This window comes from Pelodiscus sinensis, chromosome 2 (assembly GCF_052426305.1).
Source record: "Pelodiscus sinensis isolate ZL-2025 chromosome 2, ASM5242630v1, whole genome shotgun sequence".
In the NCBI taxonomy this organism is placed as follows: Eukaryota; Metazoa; Chordata; order Testudines; family Trionychidae; genus Pelodiscus; species Pelodiscus sinensis.
This window is the reverse complement of record NC_143053.1, coordinates 44,049,793-44,077,467: the sequence shown is the minus strand read 5'-3', so window position 1 is coordinate 44,077,467 and position 27,675 is coordinate 44,049,793. Positions and strand designations below refer to the sequence as shown.

Below are 27,675 nucleotides of genomic sequence, written 5' to 3'. Positions count from 1 at the left end.
TCTAAACAAGAAAAATATTTGAAACAAAAGTATTAAGCATTTAAGATGATTCAGTAGGTGGCACTCTTCCGTCCTAAACTAATGCTCCAACAAAACAAGGCTGATGTAAACAGTGGTAAACACAGCCAGTTTTAGAATGAAAGAGTTATTTACTCTTCCTACATCTCTTCTGGAGGGCAGGTCAGTCCTTGTAATTCTCCTCTAAGTAGTTTAGAAAGGCAGGGATTGTGAAGGAGAAGAATTGTAGCTAGTCTTTCATGGATCACTGTAACTAGATAGCTGCCCCATTCCCATCATCCTGTTTATCTGGGAGGAAAACATCCCACGATGCCCCACACTGACAGCTAAATCAGTGCAGGCAGTCCTGGCGAGGATGCACTCTTCTGACACAAGAAGTGTAGTAGCGGCGAGGAGTCCTGTGGCACCTATTAGACTAACCGTGCCACAGGACACCTCGCCGCTTTTGCAGATTCAGACTAACACGGCTACCCCTCTGATACTTGACACCAAAGAAGTGTAGTGTGGACATGCAAAAGGCAGTTTAGTTGCTGTGGTGGCTGAGTCAACATAACTTAGGTTGACTTAATTTTGCTGTGTAGACTTGTCCTGAATCAGGGGTTCTGTTTGGTTTGTTGCAAGACAAAAACAAAATGCAAGTGGCAGTAGAAATATTTCTGTCCTATTTCAGCCAAATATGGGAACCAATGTCCTCCCTCTCATGTTGCAAGAGATTGGGTAATGGGTCACTCCATTAGCCCTGGATATTAGAGGACAGAGCTAGGCCATGGAGCTATTCTGAAGTATAACTGAAAAAAATGGACTGGTCTAAATGCAAACCAGGAAACTCCCCAGAAGATGGTACTAGCTTAGCAAGGAAGTCTGCAAGGAATCAGGGAAGGCCTGCTTTTGACCACATCTCTAAGGGTTCTGCTTCTATGTTTTATTTCATTATGAGAGATTCTCACACTGCTTTTTTATCAGAGCAAGTTATTTGACTGATAAAATATAGAAAACATAAAATAGAGAATACAGAAATAAATTAAATGTAAATCTAAAATGGAATCAAAGACTTCCCTTCCAGAAGAAAGAAAGAGATCAGTCATTGGCAAGATAGATGCAGATTTGTGTTAAGACAGCCAAGGAAGGGAGACAGAAGACATAAAAACAACAGGCAAGAAATACATAAAAGGTTAGGGGAAGAATACTTTACTTAAAAGATTCTAATTTCTGTAGTACCACTTTCTCATAACCTGATTTTTTAAGTGAGTAAAAGTTGGTTATGGTTCAAAAGAGGAATAAAGCAAAAATTTGTACGTTTCCCAAAAGAGCTTTGAGAGAGTTCTGTATCAATTTGGTGGGCTTCAGTACAGTGCAATAAAGATTTCAATGTATATTACAGTTAAAATAATTAGATGCTGATCTAATGAAGATCTAGTAGCAATGAGAAATACAGAAACAGATATGTCTATTGTTCCACATAAACCATTACCAAAATGTTGGCAGCGTTGGATAACATAGGAAGTGTTCTCCCAATGAAGCTCTCCAAAATATGTAAACAGGATACATTGGGAGGGTCTTGTTTCCTTCTACCAAGCTTCTGACCTTAGAGCAAAATCTAGTTTAGACGGACTAGAAATACCTTGGGTCCATTACACACTATAGATTAAAGCCACAAGAAATTGATTAAAAAATGTATAACAGAATAAGTTGCCAGCCATAGTTCAGGTATTATTTTTTGACAATGCCCAAGGCTAGTGGAGCAAGAAATTCCTTAATAAACATTAGAATTATATACAACAAGGGAGGGGGGGGGGGCTTAATGCGAAGGCAATATAGGCAACTAAAATATGATTAGCAGCTGTAGACTAATCCATCAGTTTCTCCATTGTTCATTCTTAAGTCAATATGGCTTTGGAGAAGTTTTTCAAGTTACCAAAGTAAAACAAAAAAACCCAGTGCTTTATCAGAAATGAACAGTCTGACAGTTTTTACTTGGATTTAACTATCTTAATCGGGATGAGCTGCCTGTCTCAAGAATTCACTAGATGGCCCCCTATTGAAAGGCCTGATAATTCCAGGAAGATTCCCAGTCCATTTCATGGTGCAAGAAGGAAGGTCCTACTATATAAAAGTGCCCCCCTGAATTCTGGTAGCTGAATTGCACTGCTGCTCTGTTTCTCCTACTGGTTCAAAGATTAGGAAAGTATGAATTGCAGGAAAGAAAAATGAATCAAAGGACATGAAGTCTGGAGACAGTATAATCAAACCTTTTTCTATAGCATTTTTTAAGAAGTGCAGAAATATTGCACAAGACTTTCAAACCTATTCACATATTTTCAGCACTCTTACCAGCTTGGACATCTAAGTTACACCTTTTATTTTTATAGTCACTTATCCTTCCTTGACTGTCATATGGTGAGGTGCTCTTAGACTTTCCAGACTGTGATCCCAAACCCCATGCCTATTCTATGTTTGAGCCACACAAAACTATTTTTAGACAATGGTTCATTTATGGAGTCTGTGAAAGTGTATCTTCACAACTCATTCTGTTTTGGTACCTTATTATTCAAACAGATATCTAAGTTATAGCATGCCAGAAAAAAAAAACAGTGAATAAAAAGAGCATTCATAACTACATACATAGTAATATTTCTAACTGGGGTGTTAAATAAAGTGTATCTTGATAGTGCCAAGCAAGCTGTTGGCATATAAAAATATTGTTAAAAATAAGTAGCATTAATTTCTCCATACAATGGCATCTTCTGAACTTTTACTAGTAAATTTTTCCCTTATTAAAACAAATTACTGTAAGGTAGACAGGTATAAAGTTATGTGGCAAACTACTGTGTAATTAAACAGATTGGGCAAAAAAAGCAATAAGCATTATGTAGTATTTATTTAGCACAGTGACAGCTCACGAGCCACAGGTGGCTCTTTCAAGTATAGCCTGTGGCTCTTGGAGGTTCCCTCCTGGAGCAGTGCGAATAGCTGATTTGCAGCAGTCCAGGAGGGAGGGAGTCCCCTGCTCATCCCCCTTCCCTCAAGGAGCACAGCGAGTCAGCTGATTGGAGGAACAGGGCTAGCTGAGCAGAGCAAGCTCCAGGAGCAAGACTTCTTCCCCTTGTTGGCCCTGGCCCAAGGACTGAGGATACAAGGGATGTTGTAAACAACACTGATGCGTGGAATTTTAAAGGTGTGGGAGTAGAGAACAAAATAAACAGCATGCCATGCTCAACGTGCCAATGGAATATAAGCAGTCTTCTCTAGCTGCTAACACTAGGACCCCAGTTAAAAACCAAGTAGAATTCTTTGAACAATCATGGGTATTCCTCTTGTGGACATGAGTTCTTTCTGCTATGGGCATGAAACTACACATCATGAACACAACAAAAACGCAAGTACAAAGACAAGTTCAGATCCTGAGTGCTGGAGTGGCAATAAGTGGCTCACAAACCAGGTGCAGTTTTGCAGGGTTAGCCTATATATTTTGTACAGACCAGAGAGGAGAAACAAGAGGTTCAAGAAATGCCACAAGATTGCAGCAGTGAAGGCGAGAGATGGTCAGGACTTGGACGAGTACTTTAGCAGCTGAAAAAAGAGGAAGCATCAATAACACAGGAAGAGCTATTAGCCATGAATAGCATGTTAGCTTTAAAAAGCAAAACAATTTCTTCTTAAGAAATGGAATTTCAAACCTGCTTTGCAAAGAGATAAGAATGGATAAATCCCTATCTCCCAAACCCTGATTATTTAACCACAACCCTTTTTTGATCAAAGAGGATACACGAGTAATCACATAAGCCTTCACAGCATTTGCACCAGCTTACACTGTATCTGAATTTGACCCAAATACATCTATCTTCATCTCTCCTTCCCCAACTCTCTTTCAGATAGATGCAATCAGTTTAGATTCTTGGCCCTATTCTTTTCCCACTCTTCTTTCAATTCAAATGTTGCCCATTCCGTTTTACTTGTCAATATATAAAATGATACAGAGGTTATTATATTCAGCTATTTCCATAATTAATGGGAACCATATGAACTGTACTCCTAACTGTATCCATCGCTTACAACATTTCCTTTAGAACTTCAAAAAGGCTTCCTGCCACCTTTGACTCAAACTTTGTGTCCGCTGAAAAGCACAGTTAAATTGTAGCCATTGTCTAAGCATATGCATTCCCATTAACATTAAGCTAACTGGCTGGATAATTTCGGTGTGTGTGGTGGGGGGCTTTGCTATGCGCCCCTAATTTGTTATTTCTTGTGAAGACATTTTAAATGGTTGCTGAGATTCCTAAACCAGGGTCATGGTGTTATTTTATTTTTAAAAGTAGACATAAATGAGAAATGAGTTAATGAAAGCATCTTCCTATGAAATCTCAACATAAACTCAGCTCAAGTTTTAATGACAACTCTCTGTAGCTCACATAGTGAATTTGCTTCTACAAAATAATTCTTGAAAATTTGCCACTATTTTTTACAATTTTAGAGAAATAATGGGAATAAGCTGAAAATTATCAAGATCTCAAGCAATAAAACAAACTCATGGCCAAATTTAGCTCTTGAATATGCATGCACAATTCTGATTGATTGCAATGGGAACAGGATCTGTTTATATCAGGGCCAAATATTATAAACAATTCCATAACTAAATCAATCAATATTTCAAAAGGAAGATTCATGCTGAAAGTTTCAGGGAATTGCCCCAGCCCCTTGGGAATAGTGCAGTCAGCCGTGTCTCAGCACCCACTTTTCTGCAAGGTCTCAGCCAAGTCTCCTACATTATTCTGCCCCAAACTGGCCATTTCTAACCAGGCTTCTGTACCCACCCCTTGTAGCTAAGCTCCAGGGAGACAGGTGGGGAGTGAAAGCATTAAAGGCTTAGTCCACCTGTCCCATCTTAGGGATGAGTTTTCAAATGGCATAAGTGCATCTAACAGAGTCGTCTTTAGTATTCATGATGACTTGCCAAAAGAATAGAATATATCAGGAAAGACAACAGAAATGGGTAGAAAGAAGTAAATATGTCTCTTTCCAGACTCCCAGACACAAAACACCTTCAAGTTTATCTATGTGCAAATTACACCAATACTGGGTATAAAAAAATTAAATTTCTTTACTTCAGGTTGGGGTCCCATCACTTGCATTTACACAACATCAATTGACCTCTGTGATAGAGCAATTGAGCCTCTAATCAGTGCTGGATTTACAGTGACACCAGTGGTGACATCGAGCCAGACTATGCTCAAAAGAAGCCCCTTTCTGCTCTGTTTGTACTGTGCCCTGACACCTCAACAGCTGGCTCCCCCACCACCCACGTCTTACTTCTCTCAGCTTGCCTGACATTTGTCTGAAGGCTACTCTGCACCTCCTGTCCTTAGCCCCCAGCTTGTCTTGCTGCCTGGCCGGACCCCAGTGCTCTGGGCAGTCTCTGCTTCCCACCACCTGAGGGTCCCGCTGGTCTCCCTGAAGCTGAACTACCCAGGACTATACAGAAGCCTGACCAGTCTTGGCCAGTTGGGAGCAGCATAATGCAAGGGGCATAATGCACCACTCCCAAGGGGCCAGGGCAATTCCCTGCTCCAAACCACTCTTGGCTGCACTGGTGGTTCAGCCCAGAGGACAGTCACCTCCCAGGGGGCAGGTGAGTGCAGTGAGTCTCTGGAGGGTGCTGGGTAGTGAGGGAGCAAGAAAAATCTTTGTGTATTGGTACTCTTGGGAGTGGGGGTTCTGTGTGGGGACATGGGCAGAGGGGAGCTAGGCAAAGGTGGCGAAATGCAGGGCATTGTGCATTTGTGGCAGGGCCTGGAAGGGAACTAGGAGGGTGTTCTGATGTTGGGTGGGATGCTGTGTGGTGCAGCATGGGGCATGCTGGCAGCACAGTACTAGGTAGACTAGTGTGTGCCTGGCAACTGCAGGATTGTAAATAGAGCCCTCCTACTGGGCAGAACAGAGGAGGGATACCCCTGCCATGCTATGCCTTGGCTGTCTCCTCACTCCAGGGACTGACCCCCTGCACTATGCTCCATTGTCCCCATAAGGGGCCCACAAATTTGTTTGACATCAGGACCACAAAAGCTTTGTACGGCCCTTACAACAGTGCACAGGAACTACTAAGACCAGGGCCTTATTTAGACCTGGTCAGAAGATTTTCAACAAAATAGTTGTCAGAAAATGCCAATTTACTGAAAACAAAACTCTTTCAGGGAAAGGGTCAGTTTCAATGAAAATGTACTCAGATTCAGGAGAGAATATCTGGAGAAGATATTCCAATGAGAGAGAGAATGAGAGGGAGAGAGAGAAAGAGAGAGAGCACTGTTTAGGGCACATGCATGGGATGTAGAGGACCAAGATTCATGTCTCCATTCTGTCTAGTTTAGAACAGAGACCTGAATTTGTGTGTCACATATTCCCAGTGAGTGCCATATCCAAAGTGCTCCTTGCCATCCTAGCATGGATATTCTCTCTCTTTCCTTCTTCACAACAACTTTCAAACATAGTGGCTGCATCTAGACTGGCATGATTTTGCGGAAATACTTTTAATGGAAAAGTTTTTCCGTTAAAAGTATTTCCGCAAAAGCGCTTTTGCGCAAAAGCATCCGTGGCCAGTCTAGACGCGATTTTGTGCAAGAAAGCCCTGATCGCCATTTTAGCCATCGGGGCTTTTTTGCGCAAAACAGTTCTTCCCTGTCTACAGTGGGCCTCTTGAGCAAGTATTCTTGCACAAGAGAGCTTTTTCCCGAGCGGGAGCGTGAAAGTATTTGCACAAGAAGCACTGATTTTGTACATTAAAAAGTCAGTGCTCTTGCGCAAATTCAAGCAGCCAGTGTAGACAGCTGGCAAGTTTTTGTGCAAAAGCAAATGGGTGCATCTAGACTAGCAAAATCTTGCTAGTCTAGACGCACCCATTCAGAGTTGTCCTGATATGGAAGAGAAAAACTGAAATCTCCAAAAAAACCTCATCTCTGGACAGGAAAATAATTTTCTATAGGTGTTGCCTCATGTGCTAGGCAGTGCACACCCAGAGAAAGAACTAGCCCCAAAGACCTTACACTCTCCAAAATATCTCATTCTAAATTTGGTCTTTCAGCTTGACGGTAATAACATCGTTATTGTGAAGTATTCTGAGGTCCTCGTTAGTAAAGAGACTTATTATTAGCTATTAATGGGTGTCACCTATAATGTGCTTGGGAAAGTAAGAGAAATAAATTTTTGGAGACTTTGGAATTCAATATTGTAATGAAAGAAGGAGGAAACACATCAGTGCTTCAGAATGAAAGCCACCACATTTCCCAAAAGTCACCTGGCCTGAAAAAATGAAATGCCTAACAAGTTCCACTGGTTTCTCATTGGTAGTACAACCAAAAATGGCTAACACTATCCTTTTCAAAGAAGAAATTTTTTTCTTCTTGTCACACCCCAGTAGAAGATAAAGGTAATATGTATGATGACTGGAACAGTAATGCAAGCTTAACAATCTTTAAATAGGTTTAACAAAAAGATTTAAACCTATTTGTAGGCATACTTTCTACAGTTAGCTGAAAACTTGTTTTGTAATCCACAGAACTGTCCTGATGTAATAGCATAGCAACTTCATGTTAAAACAGAACAAGTCAATTAATAGACTTTTAAGAGACTTTTGCTGTATAACGACATTTAGATGAATGTATTTAAAAAACAGGTGGATTATCCAAATGCTCAGTTACTAGGACACTAACAGTTATGTCCAGGGCAATTTTGTTTCTGTTCTTTAAACAAATCATCACTTGCAAGCACTAATGTTAAAACCAGAAAGGAAGTATAGTACACAGTGGCTATAAATGCCAAATCAATTTTCAGCAGATAATAAAGTCCATGTTTTACAATCAGCAATGCACTGTTTTACTACCCAAAATGTAAGCTAATAATATATAGCTCTGTTAAATGGAAAATGCAGATATGCTGTTAAGAAACGTGCTGGCTGTGAGATGATGGATCATTTCTGCTGGGACCTTCTTAAAGCTATGTGCAAATGTTTTGAAAATATCACATGATGTGGCCATGTGTTAAAAATTACAGCCAGTTAAGTTCTCTGCTAAGAAAAATATGTGGGCAATTTATGAAATGCACTCCAGGATGGAGATGCCTTAAGTAAAACCAGATTCTGAAAACAAACCCATTTTTTTGAAACATGAACTTAAAAAAAAAAAGTTGCAGCCACATCTGGAGAGCAGAAGTAAAGAAGGGGTGGTCTGATCTAATACCAGGCCATCTTCTGAAAGAACAGCATTTTTTTCTGGACTACAATGACTGTGATCACTGTTGTCCTTTTAAGGAAATCATCTTGAATATTGCCCCGGGCAATAATAAAGCATTCTGTAGGCCAACATCTGTACTATAAAATGACTGACAGAACTGTAAAGTTTAATACATAGTTTGGAATAAAAACAGTACAACACATCACACAGTAATCAATCCACTTGGCATATGGCATTTGATTTGAACACTATCCATCTCTACATCAAAGATACATATTTTGTAGAGTGCAAATAAAATGACAAAATTCTTAAAGTTAGTGCAAATCTCATGTTTTCAGGATTATTTTTCTAAAAATACATTTTCTACGAGTTGTTTTAGAGCCTTCAAGATCTATGAATTAATTGTATGATGGAACTGTCATTAACAACCTCTCTGATGTTGCTTTTCAGACATACTAACATGAGAAGGCTAGTGAACAATCACATGCGTAAGAAAAGGAAATGTTTGTCTTTAAAGAGAACATTTTGTTTGCGTACAAATGTTATCACTTTACAAAAACCAGAACAGATATTTGATACTTTTTATATTTTAGAAAAACTTTGGGGGTCAGAACTATTAAAAGAATGCTTCTGAAATAAAAAATACGTGACAAAACATACAGGCAATGACATAATATCAGATTACACAAAAATATGCATCGTTCTAATCTAGCACAGATAATGTGCTTGCTTCTAAAACAAAAAATCTGCCCCAGATTGCTAATAATGCCCATTTGAAAAAAAAACACCACCACAATATTAAACGGCTAAAATATGCTGTGAACAGATTGAGAGGTACTTCATCATAGAGGAGAGTAGAAAAGTACAGATGGGTGTCAAAAATAGCCAAGTGTCAGATCTGCTCAAGTATCTCCATTCTGGCACATGCTCCCAGTCACAGCTGTTAGTGTAGTCTCTGTATCCAAGTGCAAGGTTTTCTAACACTCTGAGCTGACATTAAAAACACACTTCTTACTTGCTACCACTTTAATAGAATGTTGGAAATTAAAGATATATTTAACGTTAAAGCTTAAGAGTATTGATGAGTGTATATATTTTCAGATGTAGCTCAAGCTACTTTGATTAAAGATGCATGAAATTTTAACCAGCAGGTAGATTAAGTAATAAGCGCCACAGGCTTACTATGCAATAGAGTGTTCAAAAAACTCTACTTCATTCATTCCAATTGGATCTTGGTTAGTGTTCCAAAAGTAAATAAAGAATAAAAATCATGCTGTGCTATAGTGACACATTTAAGTACCATAAAATACCAGATATCAAGCCATAGAATACTGTCATTTCATACAAATATATACAAAACATCAACTGTATTTACTTTACATCACATGAATGAATTGCCATATTTTAATGAAGACCACATCCCAAGGAATATATTTTATACAAATCAAATGTAAACCTTAAAGTGTTAAATTAACCTTTCATAGGCCTCAGTTGTTATCTACGTAAATTAATTTACCCATATTTCAACCATACAAATCCTCCTAGCCTTGTAGTTTGTCACAATTCATTGGAACTCTGTTTTTTCAATCTCAACCTTAGGATCAACAAACGTAATATTGGAAGAATATGACCATGCATTAACATCCTAAAAGAAAACATTCTTCACGCAACTGGCAATACCTACATACAACTGTGGTTGCAGCAAACCGACAGATACTGTTTCAAAATACCATCTGTGAGGTGTACAGATTTCTGTGATCAAGTGCATCTTCTTCTGCCTGTCCTATCCAAATTATCCACAAGAACCAGCTAGCTGTGGGATCTTTCTGTGTCCCTATATATTTTTCATGTACAGATATAACCTCTTTTAATTGGCACATGGCTCTGTTCAGTCCTTACAAAACCAGCAAATACAATCCATTCAGCCATGGTGAGGCTTCTCACAAAAAAACTCAAAACAATTCACCCTATATAGAAGCAATGTTTTCACTGGCAACACCACTTACCAATTAGACAAGTAGTCTAAAGATCAAAGGATAATATTTTTGTGAGGAAATTGACATACTAAGATTTCCAGTTCCACAACGGTTTCACTAATTCAGCAAAATTTGTAGGATTATTAATTATTACTAGTATTAACGTATTTCAGTTTTTGCCTGGTGATAGCTAAGAACTGTGATTTAGGGCAAAACTGAAATCATTTGTTTTCTAAATCTTCATCCACTTCTCTAGCATAAACAGCCTTTCAAAGAGATTATTCTCAGTGTACACCCATAATCTAAAATCATATCTACACACAAAATGTTTGCAGATCACAAGGTACAGCTGACAGTCATGAAAATCAGACTGAAGCTGTATTTCTTCTTACTAAAATTATATCCCCCTAGACACCTGCACCCACAAATAGGGTGACTATTCCTATCCCCATTCAATGTAACATCCAATCTTCCTATATATATATCTTCGGTAGTTTCCACAGGCAAGTTCCCTTTCTCCAGACATATACACACCACAATTAGTATCTACAATCACTGTATATAAGCTTGCAGAAATCATGTAGAAATTATTTTTATATACAATCAAAATATAATTAGTCCTCTCCCATTTAAATAAAAAGAGCTGCAATAATCTTAACTCACCAGGCATCCTTGAATAAAATATACCACACTGTAAATGGCTCTCTCCTAAAAGCAAGCTTATTTAGGGCTCAGTGCCTCCTGTTCTGGAATGAGCACAGAAAAAGCGAGGAGGGCCATCAGAACTGGCTGTGGCAGCGTAGCTGGAGGCAGGATGCTAGGCGCGTGCGTTTGCCAGGCAAAGACAGATGGAGAGCTGACACTCTGTATTGCACTTGGAGCAGAAATGTGAATGATGACAGGAGCACATGTGGCCTTGAACCCAGCCCTGTCTCTTCAGGCAGAACAATGACAGGGATGTGTGTGCAAATTATCACAACCCCAGCTCCCCTCAGCTGACTCCTCTTACTCTACCTTTCACAGCAAGTTCCAGAGGACCAAAGAATAGAAAGTAAAATACAGACTGATAAGATGAACACTGAATTATTCATTTTTCTTTAAAAGTTAACCCTTTATTTTAACTAAAAGCAATTAAAGCAGAGCATCTATTAGAACCAGTTCTAAAAATATGGAAAATGTACTATTCTCATTTATTATTTTAACAGCTTCATAAGACCATAGTTGTTTATTTAGCTGGAAATTCAAAATATGTAAGAAGATATAAAGATTTTTTTCTCCCCCCCTCATCTTATTGTGCCATTTTATCACAGTGAACAGAGTATCAAAATCATTCCCTTTGTCAGCTTCTCAGTAGTATGTGTAAAATAGAACACACTTAGAAGCAGACCACTTTTATTTTACTACAGTGCTTTTAACCCCCTGGGATTCCTGCATTGATATGCTCCAAACATTTGCAGCTTACTCTCCTTTACCTTGCATGGTGATCCATGGGGGATGAAAACAAAATCTTCCCTGTAAAGCTTTTTCAAAAGCTAAACAATCATGTCCTCCTGATTTCTGATTTTTGCACACCCCTTAAATGTTTATCCTTCACATGAATAACATATGCCTGGCTAGGTTCAATGCACTCTTCCCTATTAAGCTTTAATGGACACCATGATACATAAAACTACAAGTCTTTGTTATAGTGCTTTATCTAAAGCTGGCTATTTTCCTCTCAGCAGTCCCTCTTTAGTCCTTTGTAAAACATCCTTGCCTCATAGGAGAAACATACGCCTGACTCACATGCCTTCTGTAGCACATTTAGGCTTATATAAGAATCCATCTACAAGGGAAATATTTTTTTCAAAAGCTCTCCTCTAGTTTAATACTTGCGAAATCTTCACTGTTTTACTAACAAAAATGTTTATGGCATATCATTAAGCACATGCTTTTCTTTGCCTTTTAAACGTATGTTTAAATTCCTTTCAGAATATTCAGAAACTGTATTCTTTTAATATAAAAGATTCATAAAGACAAGAGTCTTTATATGTTTCATTTATGCAAGTCCTTGATTTCCCTACATATCTTCTGCCTCTACTATACAAAAACAACTGAGCTTCCAGGCCTTCCTTTTCCTTCCTTTAGCTGCCACAAAACACTGATAAAATCTATTTTGGAACACAGAAAAATCCTAACAGCCTTCCTATCTCTGCCCATGAATATTTTCTACTAAAAAATAAAAAGTGTCACCTTTAAGAAATATATCAGAAAATTAAAACTTTTAATGGCACCTAAAACAAAAGCAATAACCCTTTCTTCAATTAGTAAAGCCCCAAACATATCCCTGCCAAACTCAAAATGTTTAATAAAAAAATTCATAGTGATTACTTCTTTTCGGTCACTAATACCATAATGCACCCTATTTATGAGACCAATCTTTTTGTTCCTCTTACTCAGATGACAGTTGTAATGAGGTTCTGTATAATGGATTTCAGTGTATCTGAGAGCCAAGAAAAAACATTTTTATTAGAAGAGGCTTTATGGGGGAAGGGAAGAAGGGACAGGGGAAAGAGTAATAATCAATTAAGTCTGTGCTAGAGAGGACCTTACAGAACTTGGCATTCTTTTTGTTTCATTTGATGACCTAATATTTTTCCCTTCTCTTTCCTTCCTCATCCACACTCTTTTTCTGCTATTTATTTGCACTCTGGACCCCTTAACTCCATTCATTTGAAGAAGTAGGTTGTGCCCAGGAAAGCTTATGATACCATCTACATTTTTTGTTAGTATCTAAGGTGCTGCAGGACTATTCACTGTTTTTTATGTTTATAAGCCAGTCAATCAGTATCTGTTGGTTTTTAAAATGCTGTATTCTGCATGAAGGAGAAAACATTTTCAACATTGAAAATACACCCTTTCATCAACATAGGAGCAAGCAGAATCAGCTTTAAAATAGAAAGTAATGTGTGGAAGGTGCAATGCGTTTTAATAAAACTGAATGATATTCCATTTTAAAAGTCAGTCTTAATATCAGTACACTGTAAATCTCCAGACCGTGGATCACAAAATTGAACTTCCATACGCAGTGTGATTATGCATCTTTTCTATGTGTAAAAAGGCTTTTTAAGCTGTTATCTGACTACAGTAATTGCCATTTAAATTGATCCACGTCAACAAAACCTGTATCCCTGGAGATTCTCACCTAGAAGTCTGTTTGTGGAAGGGGCTAACAGAACGCCTGTACATCTGAGACTACTTCAGCATTTTCTCAAGCAGCCAGCTGCATGAATAGTTTTTCCCTCTCATTATTTAATACACTGAGGCAGGCTGCAACCCATTTGGCAGTCCTCCCTGAATAAATATTTCTGGCTATGTTTTTTTTTTCTTTTTTTAATGCAGTCATTTAAAAATTGCTATAACAATTTCTGCACATTTCTAAAAATGGAATAGGGCCAAAATGCATAACGAAGATTAACAGACAATGCCAACATAATTCTGTAAAATATTTTTCTGCTTATTTCATGCGGAAGAGAAAAAGTGTGTATGGTAATTTTTGTGTAGGAACTGTTCTGCTGTATCACAGAATCTGGAAAATGCATAATTCCAACATGAGAAGATACAAAGAAATAGTGAAAATTAGAATTTAGAAGCAGATAAATTTAACTCCATTTCTTTACCTTATGATACGTTATTTTGGCTGACAGTGAACATTAACACTTTAGTCTGCAATCATTCTAACAGTTCACAAAATAATTTTGAATTATTTGATACTCATCTACAAAATTAACAATTTTAAGAGCTGCAAAGGTAGTCTTCAAGCCCAAATATTTGCAAAAATAGATTTACACTGCACTGCAGAAAGTTCTTGCTGTATTGTATTACTCAAATGAAACCACACTCCTTTAAGACATTACAGTTTTAAAACAGAGCATCTAATCTTTTGTTAAACCTCATTTACCCACAGGGACTAAAAGTCCACTAAAAAAATGCATCTGTAGTTAATGAAAGCCCTTTATTAACAGTAAAGGAAGAATTTGACTCAAAGCTTTTCTGCAGGACTTCTCAACTTCCCTCTCTTATAGCAAACTGTTGTGATACATTGTGACTTCACACAGTGGGTATTAAGTGAGTTAATTCAAAGGAGCTGAAACCTCACTGATCCTAATTGAAAGCAATACACCCCACCAAATAGTTTTCTACCCCATCTGCTCTGGCCTGCCACCAGCTATTCAATACAAGAGAATTAATAGTTTCAGATATTCTAACTGACCCAATAAAGGCACTCATTTAAGCAGGACTGCATTAACAAAGTGAAAAACCAAGGGCAAAATGGGTTCAAATGGAGCATTTTACTCCTAGTTGGCTTTAACAAAGCTGAATAATGCTTATTCTGACTTTTTATGTGCAAGACTTGATAAACTGAATAAGAAGGCACTCAATGATCAGTCAACGAGCATTAATGAATGGTCATTAGGACACCCCCCCCCCCTCAATCTCAGGGAAGGCCATTCCAGAAAGTGGCACACAAGCTTGAAAGGGTGGACTCACTCATGTCCAGATTTCTCCACTTGCTTGTTCCACTTTCACTTTCAGACCACTGACCACCAAATGAGGTTGACATATTGGAAAATAATCTTTTATGGATGAGTGGTAAATAAAAATGGAGGCATTAGCTGGGCTTTAAAATTCAAATCTGTGTGTTTTGTCAGTCCCCCCTACCCTCCCAAGATTTTGATTTTCCACCCAGCTGGAAGCTATTAGTGTTTTCTTAAGGCAACCCTCTGACAGGGCAAACCCACCTAATGTGTGAGCTGTGGAGAGATTCTAGATGCTTTCCTAACTTTAATGTACATGAGTTTGACAGCTAGCTGAATAAACACACCTTGATATAAAAAACACACATTTATTTCTTGTGGCAACTGAATGTTCTCTAATGCTTCATAAAACACAAACCCTGTACTATGTTGTATTAAATACATGGTGTGTGTTTTTTGTATAACAGAAATCTATATTTTCCATCATTTTAAATATTTTGAAAACACAGAGACTTAAAAGTCTTGATAAAGTCACCTCCTGAGCCCTTGGGGAGGAGGGAGGAAGTTACTTCTTTTCTTGCAAACATAATTAAAATAGTCCAATGTTGGTATGTGATTATTTGTAATAGCAGCTCTAAATACAAGTGTTGCAAACCACTTGCCAGATAATGCCAAGATCTTTCCCTAAAAATATTTCCCAAGTGGGAAAGCTTTGTGAGCTTCTTAAAATAATTCAGTGGAATCTTTAAAATAGGTATAGCTTGGTGAAATGACAATTAATGGGGGATTTGATAACCATCTACATCTACACTGCAAATTCTTGCACAAGAAGATATGCAAATGAGACAGTGATAAATATCACCATGCCTCATTTGCATACCTAATGAGCTGCCATTTTTGTGCAAGGGGCTTTTGCGCAAGAAGGAGCTGTATACACTGCTCCTTCTTGCGCAAAAAACCCCTCTTGCGCAGGAGCCGTTCTGCTGCTTATTTTCAGGAAGAATGGCTCCTGCACAAGAAGGAGCAGTGTAGACAGCCCCTTCTTGCACAAAAGCCCCTTGTGTAAAAATGGCGGCTCATTAGGTATGCAAATGAGGCACAGCGATATTCATCACCTCGCCTCATTTGCATATCTTCTTGCACAAGAATGCACAGTGTAGACGTAGCCTTGAAGAATGCACATGCTAAACAGAGAGAAGTTGTTTAGGTTGCTTTAAAAAGAGTAAGAATAATGTAATGAAGCTAGTTAAAGGAACATTTACATGTTTGTATGTGGGGGGATGCATATGCACATGCACACATATGAAGAATCTTAAAAGTAAGGTGTTTTAGACCCAAGAAAATTTGAAGCTGCATAAATTCCAGATAATGAGAAAGTAAACCTATTAATAGAATTTCTGATCATCAGATAGAGAAGGGCAACCTTGGCTCTGGAACAGACTAGAATAATGGTTTTTAACCTTTTGAATGGAAGTATGGAACCATTTGGAAATCTTAAATACAGTCTGCGAACCAGAGTTTGATAACCACTAGACTGGACAAAATTGGCCTTTTCCATCTCCATTTTTTATTGTTCTACCATAAAAATAGACACTTGTTAAAAAGTAAGAACCAAACTCAGCAGTAGTGTGAGTACTACTCCCATTGGCTTTCAAGATGAATCTCATGTTAAGTTTTAAAATTAGTGCTCAAATATGTGAGAAGAACACTAATACAGAAATTGATAACAGACCTAAGTTTCATTTCCAAATACAGGCCTGGCTTTTGAATTTATGAACGTGTGTGACTTTACGCACGTGTGTAACCCTCATTAACTTTAACAAGAGTACTCAAGAGAATGGCTATGTGCATAGGTATGTTTTGCAGAACTGAGGCCATTACAAAACCCCACGTCACAAAACGTTTACTGTGAAATACATAACAAAAATAGTATCGTGATTAATTTTTAAATTGTCATAATGCATGTTAAGAAAAAAAATACTGCACAGTTGATGCATAAATTTCTTCTCTAGGCGCTTTACAAGACAAGACCTTTGGTTATTTCTGAAAGGATGCAACAAAATACCCAAGTTTTATTTCATATATAAAGAAACAGAAAAAGAGTACATTACTTATGCCTAATCAATGCACTGTGCATGATAATATTTAGTGCTTCTGGATTGAGCATTGCATTTTGGAACCTCATGAAAATGCTTTCAAGATATTCACTCCTTTCTGATTTGAAGCTCAAAATGGTTTAACTTTGGTGGTGAAATTCCTCCCTCATTTTGACCTCTAATCAATATCTTTTCAATGCATAAGATTTTCATAATAAAGAAAATGTGAAAGCATTATTTGTGTATGAAGAGTGTATTTAACCACTAGCTAGAAATTCAATTTTTATTTTTTTCTCTGTAACGTAGCTCAGTATTTGTGACACTAAGTAAACATATTTTATTCATTTGACAAGGACTGTAACATTATATTAAAAACGTTTGTTTCAATGTCACCACCTCCCCATTCTGACTGATGGCAAGTTAGTTTTGTTAAAACGCAAGGGTGATAGCGTATGCTCCAGTGAACTTTCCCTCCTCTCAGCACAAGAGACAAAAACCTGCAGCTCTGCTCTGCGCTGGCAGCCATCTGGACAGCTTTCTCTCAATGCCTGCCCCACATCACACTGCAGGCAAAATTTCAGGACTCTAGAGCTCTGTGGAGCTATTCATGACATACCAATTTCACATTTTCTGCTTGTTTGCTTGCAACAGTAAATGCTAATGAGGACTATGAATGACATTTTTAAAGACAATAAAAAGGTCTCCAAATCCCTTGCATATGGAGACACTGTTTTCTAAACTTCACCTTCTGTTAGCAAGTTATTACTCTCTAAAGGAAAAAATAACCTAAGGAGAACAATGAGATGATCAAAGCATAAAGAAGTCCTTAAAAATTCCAAAGAAAACAGTGTTTGTAAGATAGGTCAACGAAAGACAGATTTTATGCCAACGTACAGCAATAACAATTCAGAGCAGTAACCATCCCTTTTGATAGCTCTGCTACTTCTTATCCCAAGGGCTCATTAATTATGTCTCTTTGCAGGAAAAAAAAACTTTTAGGTATCCTGCAAAACCTCAAAAGCCAGATATTTGGATTTTTTTAAACTGCTAATCTTTAGATGACTCAGAGTAAACTGTTACCAATGCTTTCATAGAGATTCATGTAATGACTTAGAATGGTCAAGATAAATATCTGATTCTAATGTTTCTTTCCCAGATCAGCCTTTTACAGTGTTGTTATTAATACAAATTTAAAAGTTTTCTTATTTTGCATAGTATGTTTAATATGTAATTGAAGCCTGTTTCCTTATCATTAACAAGGATCAAAACACTTTCAAGAAAATCCACCAGGTGGAGCAAATACACAGCAATATAAAACTCTCCAAATTATTTATGATCATATTGCCACATCCAAGAAGAGAAAATGCTTTATGAAAATCCTACCACCTTTCTTCCCCCTCCTTTGTAGATATATCGATCAATTTGCTACATTAACAAACATGCACAAACTCTGTTCAAACAGCCTTAGTACAAAATTGTTGTGTTAAAATGCAGTTCTAGTCATGCTGGTCCCAGGATATTAGAGAGACAAGGTGGGTGACGTAATATATTTTATTGGACCAACATCTGTTAGTGAGAGAGACAAGCTTTTGAGCCACACAGAACTCTTCTTCAGCTCTGCCTGAAATCAAAAGCTTGTCTCTCTCACCAACAGAATCTGATCCAATATATTATCTCACTCACTGTGTGTCTCTATTGTGTTACAGGTCATTTTCAGCAACATTTTGCAAACCACCACATGCACCTCACGCACAACACAAACACATTCACTGCATTTCACAACAAAACCCAAGTATTTTATTACTGTATTCAAATGATACTACACTGGAACAGTGTTGATATTGTAATTCAAATAAAGTTATCCTATGGCCTCAAAATTATTGCAGTGTGCCTAGACTGAAGGGTCTTAGAACTGTCAGGCTATAATGTCATGTTACTTACTAAATATATGGTAGTCCATGGAAAAAGTCTCTGTAGAGTGTATCAGTGTTCACTAAGCATTGCCTTTTCTCTGTGTATCATATCAATTATCTACAGGATTGTCAAAGGCTCACAAACCTTTTCAGATGGTGGACCAAGTCTTAGCGGAGCTGTCATTGTCCAACTTTCCCATTTATAATCACAATGTCTCATGGGCAACTACCATAATATCTTACATGGATAAAAAATAAACAAAGCAATATATTTTTAGCTTGTTTTAAATTTAGTTCAGCATCTGGAAGCACAGAGGGTAACCAGTAACTGTGACCAATCAAACCATCGATGATGCATGGACCACAATGTGGAGAGTCTGGTCTGGGCAATGCTTTTTATCAGTGACTCACAAGAAATTATGTTTCTATTGGGACAAGTCTCCTTTTACTTTTCTTATATTTTTCTTTCTCTGGTTCAAAGACTATGCAAAACAGTCATGGGAGGAAGTTGAAGCAAAATGCAGGACAATGTAGCACTTTAAAGACTAACAAGATGGTTTATTAGATGATGAGCTTTCGTGGGCCAGACCCATTTCCTCTATCACTATGGGAGGAAGTGTGTGTGTGTGGGGGGGGGGGGGGGGAATCCTGTAATCCAGTGGTTAGGGCTCCACCTGGGAGGTGGAGCACACAAATTCAATCCCCTTAGGCGAAATCAGTGTTTCATTATTTATCCAGGGTGGGACCACTTCAACATGTCCGAATATTCCACAATTCACTGATTGAAGAACACCACCTGAGATCAGGGTCTCTCACACATCCCAGGCAACTGTTCTAACTGCTATGCAAAATTGTAAGATGGGCAGCTCCACTTCTGGCTGGATTTTGAATAGGACTCAGTCCAGTACAAGGGTGGGCAAAAGGGCCTCTGTGGGCCAAATGCGGCCCGCCAAACAGATGGATCCGGCCTGTGGAGATCCTGCAGCTCCCCCGCCCCCAGGCCAATTAGGGCCTGGGGAGCGCACAAAGTTTCCTCTGCCCTGCCAGGAGCATGCAGCGCTTGGAAGCACCAGGTGGTCCTCACAGGTCTGCAAGAGGCTTTGCATGCTCCTCCGCCCCCAGGCCAATCAGGGTCTGGGGGCGGAGGAGCATGTGAAGTTTCCTCACCCAGGTCCCAACCTGTGAGGAGCATGCAGCACATCAAGGTTCCGCAAACTCCTGGCAGGACAGGAGAAGACTCCTCCCGTTCTGCCAGAAGCACATGGCACTTTTAAGTGCCATGCAGGGCAGGGACAGAGTAGAGGAAACTTTACACACTCCCCCACCAACCAGCCCTGATTGACCTGGGGGCGGGGGAGCATAGGAAGTCTCCTCCCGGCCAGGGGCATGGGCACCTAGGGGAAGAGGAGGCAGGCGGGCAAAGGCGCTCCCCCACCCCCAGACCAATCATTATCTGGGGGTGGGGAACCCGGAAGTATCCTGGCCCCGACTCTTCCACTCAAGGCCTCACCCTTCCAGTGTGGCCCACAGCCTCTTCAGAAATTTTTGAAGTGGCCCCCAGCAAAAAATTATTGCCCACCCCGGTCCACTAGGTGACCTCTGAGCATGACTGCTGAATCAAGCCCTGCACACAAATGATGTGGCAAATTAGGTTGCCTACTTCGTGAGTCCCTCCAGAGTTTAGACAGCAGATAAGAGTCTGGACTCTTAGCAGGGGGTAACAGGGCATATGCCCAGAAGCAGATAAGTAGACACCCGGGCTATGTCTAGACTGCAGGCTTCTTTCGAAAGATCGCGTCTAGACTGCAGGCGGATCTTTCGAAAGAGAAATCCGCTTTTTCAAAAGAGAGCACCCAGCGAGTCTGGATGCTCTCTTTCGAAGACGGCCTCTTTACATTGAAGAACGCCTTCTTTCGAAAGAGGAACTTTCGAAAGAAGGCGTTCTTCCTCGTAAATTGAGGTTTACCGCCATCGAAAGAAAAGCCGCGTTCTTTCGAAATAATTTCGAAAGAACGCGGCTTGAGTCTGGACGCAGGGGAAGTTTTTTCGGGAAAAACTTTTCCCGAAAAAACTCCTGAGTCTGGACAAGGCCCTGGGGAACTTTTACTCTGACAGATTTGGGCTCAAGTGAGGTTGGGAGCCTTTAGGATTTAACAAGAGTTTTGTGATTGCAATGGAAACAAATTTGGAATATAGGTGCCTAAAAGAGGGACATAGGTGCCCACATACTTTTGAGGATCCCATCCTTTTTCTCTACCTCCTTTGCTAAGTACTTCTAGGGTTGGAAGCTGGCAGCAGTACCAGGGTCTAATGTTATATGTTCCATCAGAAAAGATAAACTTGAATTAAACATTTTAAGTACTACAACATCTGACACTGGCTAACATACTGGGCCAAATTAACTTCTACAAAGGTGCACAATGGAGATAGCACAGAACCGGGCCCCTGCTTTATAGTACTATTAGTGATATTTCATGGAATATTACAACATGCTTTTTCATGGGGATAGTGTGGATGTAAGGGACTGTGATCTCTGCAAGCATTGCAGATGAAGATGACTCCTAGCTTAGTCTTCTGTGTTAACTTCATTTTTTGTATCTTTGATATAGGGACAGAAGAGACAATGGTTTAAATATTACATCCAGATAAAACCAGATGATTGTGATATGTTCTACATGGGGTTATATTGTGGCCATTTGGAAACAGAAGCAAGAGGTAAATCTAGAGGTGATTATTAAGCGGAGTCTCATACAGACAGTAATTATCACCAGTTAATACCATAGGGTCATCTGAACTGACTGAACATTATCTCTGAGATGGCCTCTGAATAGGGACAGAGACTAAGGCCTACTTTATTCTCACCAGTCTTTCAGAGGAGTTTTGAGGTATAGTAGGGGGTGGGGTTATGATTATTTTCATTGTGCTATTTAAACTAGAAAAGTGTTTAAAGTTTTATACATCGATAGGAAAAAATACATATCTATATAAACACATACTTTCTCTCCCCCCTCCTCCCCACACACGCATGTGCCAAAGAAACACTATAGTTACCCATTGACTACAACAGATCCATTTTTAATCATGTAGACACATACAATCCAATTCTTATTTACACTAAGGCTCCTTTGCAACACCCTGAAAGTGTAAAGAGGCCTTCAACTGGCTGTAAGTGTAGCTCACATCAACTTTAATGCCCCATTACACTGCCATAGCAATGTAAGGGGACCTTAATGTAAATAAGAATTATGGACCTGATTCTCAAAGTGTGGGATTATGTACATATTTAAGAGCTTTTTAGAACATGATTATCGATCTGATATACTGTAACGGCTCTTTTGTTACAGTCTCTCCTGCAAATCCTTCTTAGATGGAGGATTAGGGACACAATAGATCATAATGACTCTTTTGGTCCTATTACACTATCATTTACTTGCAGCTGTGTATGTGCACTGAAGGCTATGCTCTCTTCTCAATGAATCACATAAATCCCCTTCATGCTAATGGGAGTTTATGCATGTGCATCAAGAGCACAGTATGCCTTTAAATTTGCATGAAGTCCTAATGAAATACTTGAAAAAAATAAATTACTACACAGGCAAGTTCCACCCCACTCACCAAATATCCAAAGGTTGCCAGCCCCCCCAAAAAGACCAAATCCTGCAATCCCTATTCAGGAAAACTCCCATTGTTGGAAGGTATGCAAAGAGTAGACTAAAAATCCTGGAAAAAGTCAGTGTAATAAAATGAAATCATAGTCAAGTTATGGGAATAGAGAAAAGACATCTGAAATGACAAAAATGTCTTTGGACTTGAATCTGCTCACACTCATATAAATCCACAGAACTCACTTGAGTTAAACCAGAGCAAATAAGAGTAGATTCATGCCCTCTGTATTTCTTTCCATTTCTGTCTTAAATAGTAGTTAATATAGCTATTTATGTTTACATATTAAGCTCGCTCCTAGCTCTCTTCCCGTCAGGGTGGTTAAACACTGGAATAAACTGCCTAGGGGGGTTGTGGAATCTCCATCTCTGGAGATATTTAAGAGCAGGTTAGACATTCACCTGTCAGGGATGATCTGACAGTGCTCAGTCCTACTCTGAGTACAGGAGACTGGACTCGATGACCTCTCGAGGTCTCTTCCAGTTCTAGGATTCTATGATTCTCTTGACTACCTGTTTGTATGTGATTTGTATTGCTTTGGCAAGTTTTCAAAACCATTGGCCAACACCTTGCTCATGCAAATATAGTAAGTCCTATTAAAGGGCTAGACCCTCACATTCTTATTTATGTTGAATAGGGAAAATGCTTAAGTTTAAGCGTGTGCCTAAATATTTTTTGGTACCGACCTTACTTATTCCAGGGGTAACTAAACTGAAATCAGTGGGACAACGTTCAGAGTAAAGTTGCTACTAAGTATGAATAAGGGCAATGGGAACTAGCCCAAAGTTATTGTGTTATATTTTAAATGGAACACTAAGTTAGAACCCCTAGAAAAAAATAATTAATTTTAAGAATGGCAGTCCTGACAGCCGCTCACCATTGCTCTGACATGCACCATTAAATATCTCCCTTTATTTTATTTCTCACATGGAATAAAATTAATGCAGCAAAGCACTTTGGAAATGAAAAGCATAATGTGTTTAATATTCTTATTGAATTAAGAAGATGGCTAATGCAGATTTTTAACAATTCTCAATGGTTTGTTTGTTTATTTTATAGCACCAGCCTTATTCAAATTCTTATGCTGCTCTTCCAAGAATTTAAGCTCAAAAATTAATTTTTAAAGGGAAAAAGAAAAAAATATCTGGACATAAAGAAAAATACTGAAAACTCAGGGGTGAATGAGTTAACATGTTATTATTGTTGTAATCAGCATTACACCAATGCCAGAATTTTAAGGGAAATACTGAAAAAAGCCTTTTTTTTTTAAATCAGGCCTATCTGCCAGAGTGTTGTCCTGGCTGGGAGAACAGCACCGGCAGGAACCTCAAATTCCTGACCAAACCCTCTTCCACACAATGCCCCCTGAATGAAAGGAACCCAGCCTGGCAGAGATAGCCTGCTGTCAGGAACCAGCCCTGACGTTTGTGAACAGACAGGGCTAGCTTTGCAGGATGTCAGAGCAACAAACTGCTGTTCGAGATACTGGATTTTCACACACACTCAGCCTGGATGTTTTGCTCTTCAGGTAATTAAACAAGGAAGCAGGGCTGATGTGTACAAGCCTGACCCCGGTGCTGCGGCTCCATGGTTCTGCATATCAACTTCCGCAAGAACTGCCTGGAGCATCAACAGAATCTTCTACTCTCTCTCTGTTTCCCGCCCCCACCCTGCAATGCCAAGCTCTAAAACAAGTCCTCTCTTAACGTGTGCTGCTGCCTTTTTTTTTCTCTCTAATTAAGGAAGACTAAATTACTTGTACAGTCCCACCAGCCTTGCTGCCTCCTTGGGGGAAAAAAAGGGAGGAGGGGGGAAGAAATGGTTACTTTTGGATCAATATTCCCCATGCCTTTTATACATAAATGTTACAACAGCTGTAGTTGGATGATATGCTAAATTATGTGTCCAAAGGGGGAGTGAAGGAACCCTATATGTATATGTTTTTATTGGGCTCATCATCCTAAATAAAAAGTACTTTTCAAAAGCGCGTGTTTTGTGATTTGCTCAACCATTGGCCAACATTTTAAAAATGAAATTACTACAATTTAATCATCATCACTGGGGAATGTTTTAATTTGAGAACAGGTGATAAATCATATAGAGCTGTAAACTAGAAAAATGGCTCCATGTTTTCATTCTTTCCTCCCCCAAAGAATTCAAAATCTGTTGTTACTAGCTAATAATTTCTAAATTGTTTGCTGTAGTATATACAGAGGTTGTTTTGTGACTGAATTCATTTCTATGATTTTAAAATAATGTTTACACAAAATGATTTTAAGAGATGCGCAACATATTCCTACTTCTTTTGAAAATCCATAGACTAGAATATTGGCTGAAAGAGAGACCAAAAGAGAAGAATACAAAAACATGCCTGCTTGTCTGTGTTGAACACAAAGAACATTAAATGAAAACAACTGGCATGCTGCCAAATTCCTATAGAGGCAAAGAGATTCAAATAAATTGATTTCACGCATCACACTGACCTGGGATCAGTGAGCAGTGGTACAATACACTCAGAGCTCCATGTGGGGCAAGCCCATTAATGTTATTAGAGCCCTAGTATATTATCAGGAGAGAAAGAAAAACAAAACAAAACCCCTTTGCAAACTTAGAAAATCTTTTGGAAGAGAGCTTGAAATCAGTTTCATCTCAATTATTAATAAAGATATCAATTTAAAAGCAAACAGTCTGCACATTAGATATTACTGAAAATATATTTCTTTCAAATTAGAATGTCTATGAAAAGCCATTTTTATATCACCCTCACTCTCAGATACAGTAAATGCCCTCAGACATATATATTTTTAACATACACATGTTCTCTACACTTTCTACTTTTGAACAGAGTTGCCCTTAAAATTAAATCTTCTCTGCAAGTTTCCTCCCCTCTCCTCCCCTCCTTCCAATGTTTAATATAGATTATAGTCAATTTTCTTTGTACTTCAAAAGCTGGATTCCTTCCTGGTACTTTCTTATTGGCTCAAAAAATAAACTGAACAGAATGATCATCATTTATAATGGTTCCAAATCAACCTGACCTATAGAAAAAACATATCTTTAGAAGTCATGAGCAGTGATTTGTTTTGTACATACATATACAGCTTCTCAAAAAATGACCCAGTGGTAATCATGATGAGTGAAATAACCCATGTGTGCAGTGCCGTGGTGTCTCTTCTTGTCATCCATCTTTGTTTTTCATTAAGATCTCCAACACTGCAATCAAGAATAATGCCAACAAGCCACAGGTGTGCACCACATGAACAGATGAAAATCTGATTGTAAGGGGTGTGATGATGGTTCTCTATCTATAATACATTCATCCCAAAGTAGTCTTGTACATCTGTTATATGTTAAAGGCTTTTTATTTAAATTGTAGGCTTACAGATATTTATGCAGGCAAGCAACTACTACTTTAAAGTACAAAATAATACATATATAAAAGACAGTGAAGTACCAACACCAAGAGTGAGGATGCATACTTAGCACAAATGAAAGGGGTTTAATGCAAGAAGAATGTAAGTGGAATGGAAGCTATTTAGGAGGTTAACTTGATGCCCTAATCTTTTTATTTTGTCTTTATTAGATAATAGAGGGCTGTACCCCTTGCTCCCCATACTTGCCAACCCCCCTCTCGGCTGGGGAGGGCCCGGGGCTGAGGCTCTCCCAGCCCTGTTCTCCCCCCGCACGGCCACAGAGGAGGGGTTGGGGAAGACCCTGCCCACCCCACCCTCCCAGCTGGCTAGCCCAGGCTCTTGCCCGCACCCCTCCCCCCACCAACCCTGGCTCTTCTCCTGTGCCCCCAGCTCTTCCCCCGCCCGGCACTGAGGCTGCCCCAGCCCCTCCCACCTGCCCCTGGTCGGCCCCAGTTCTTCCCTCCACTGCTGGGGAGGCCCCAGACCTTCCTCCCACCTCCTCTCCCAGCCCCCCCCCCCCCCCCCCCATCTGGCCCTGGGCCTTTGCCTCCCTCCTCCACAGTCAGGCAGGGCCAGTTGAAGCAAAATGCAGGACAATGTAGCACTTTAAAGTCACTCGGTTGTCCCACAGGAAAAATGTTTTTATATAGAGAGACTAGTATCAACCAGTAAGTGAAATCTTTTCCTTTGTAATGTTGACATTATTATCAAGGTTGTTGCAGACAGAGCAGCAGGGACCGGTCTCAAACCCATCTATGTCTTTCATGAGCAACTGGATGAAAGCTATACCCTTCATCATTCCATATGAAAAGGCAATGTCTTCCAACCTTAAGGGGGGTATGTCTACACTGCCACCCTAGTTCGAACTAGGGTGGTTAATGTAGGCATTCGAAGTTGCAAATGAGTCCTGGGATTTAAATATCCCGGGCTTCATTTGCATCTTGCCGGGTTCCGCCATTTTTAAATCGCCGTTAGTGCGGAGGTGTACCAGTAGTTTGAATTAGAGAGCCTAATTCGAACTACCTACTCCGTGCCGCGTGTAGCCGCAGACACGGAGTCCGCACTAACGGGGATTTAAAAATGGCGGCGCCCGGCAAGATGCAAATGAAGCCCGGAATATTTAAATCCCGGGCTTCATTTGCAACTTCGAATGCCTACATTAGCCACCCTAGTTTAAACTAGGGTGGCAGTGCAGACATACCCTGGGGGATGAAATACATTTGTGAAGCTGAGATGAAAGTGGCTAAATATATTGCCATTATGGGGCAAAGTTATCTAGAGCAATATGATATAACATTGTTATTAGACTTCAGAAGATATACAATTCCATTCTCGGCCAACTTATCTTGTTAAGCAAAATTTAAACCCAGAACTTATTGGAAGTTTAAGATCAATAGCCAAATTTTCAAACTAAAGTGCCTACGGTTAGGAATTAAAAAAAACAACGAGTAGTCCTGTAGGACCATGGAGACTAACATATATATAGTGGCACGAGCTTTTGTGGGCAAAACCTACTTCCTCAGATCAGTGAAGAAAAAGAGTTAGGCATATGCATGTGTATTTATTTAGGCACCTTGCTAAGCGACCTCACTTTCAGGAGCTGATGAGCATCCCAGCTCTTACAGAGATCTAACAATCACCAGTAACTGTGTCTCTTCTCTTGTGGTATGTCTAAACTTGTACTTGATCGACAAAACTTCTGTTATTCACAGATGCTTAAAAACAAAAAAATCATGAACAACAAAGTTTTGCTGCGGCAAGTGAAAACGCGAATGCTGCTTTCTCGACAGGAATACTCTCTTGCCAGCAAAGTGAAAGTCACTCCTGGGGTGGAAGTATTTTGTCTGCAAAGGTTCAGAC

General features: G+C 39.3%; 1 protein-coding gene across 7 annotated transcripts in view; it reads right to left on the bottom strand.

Moving 5' to 3' along the window:
- Window positions 1-27,675, bottom strand: part of RUNX1T1 (RUNX1 partner transcriptional co-repressor 1) — a 141,693-nt gene that overhangs the window by 90,061 nt on the left and 23,957 nt on the right. Inside the window, exon 1 of one of the 7 annotated variants that reach the window (XM_075920397.2) lies at window positions 10,877-11,348. The exons of the other annotated variants lie outside the window; for them this stretch is intronic. Coding sequence (XP_075776512.1) covers window positions 10,877-10,883 — 7 coding nt within the window. The 5' untranslated portion in view covers window positions 10,884-11,348. Of the gene's footprint in view, window positions 1-10,876; window positions 11,349-27,675 lie in introns of those variants that run through there. 7 annotated transcript variants of the gene reach the window in all.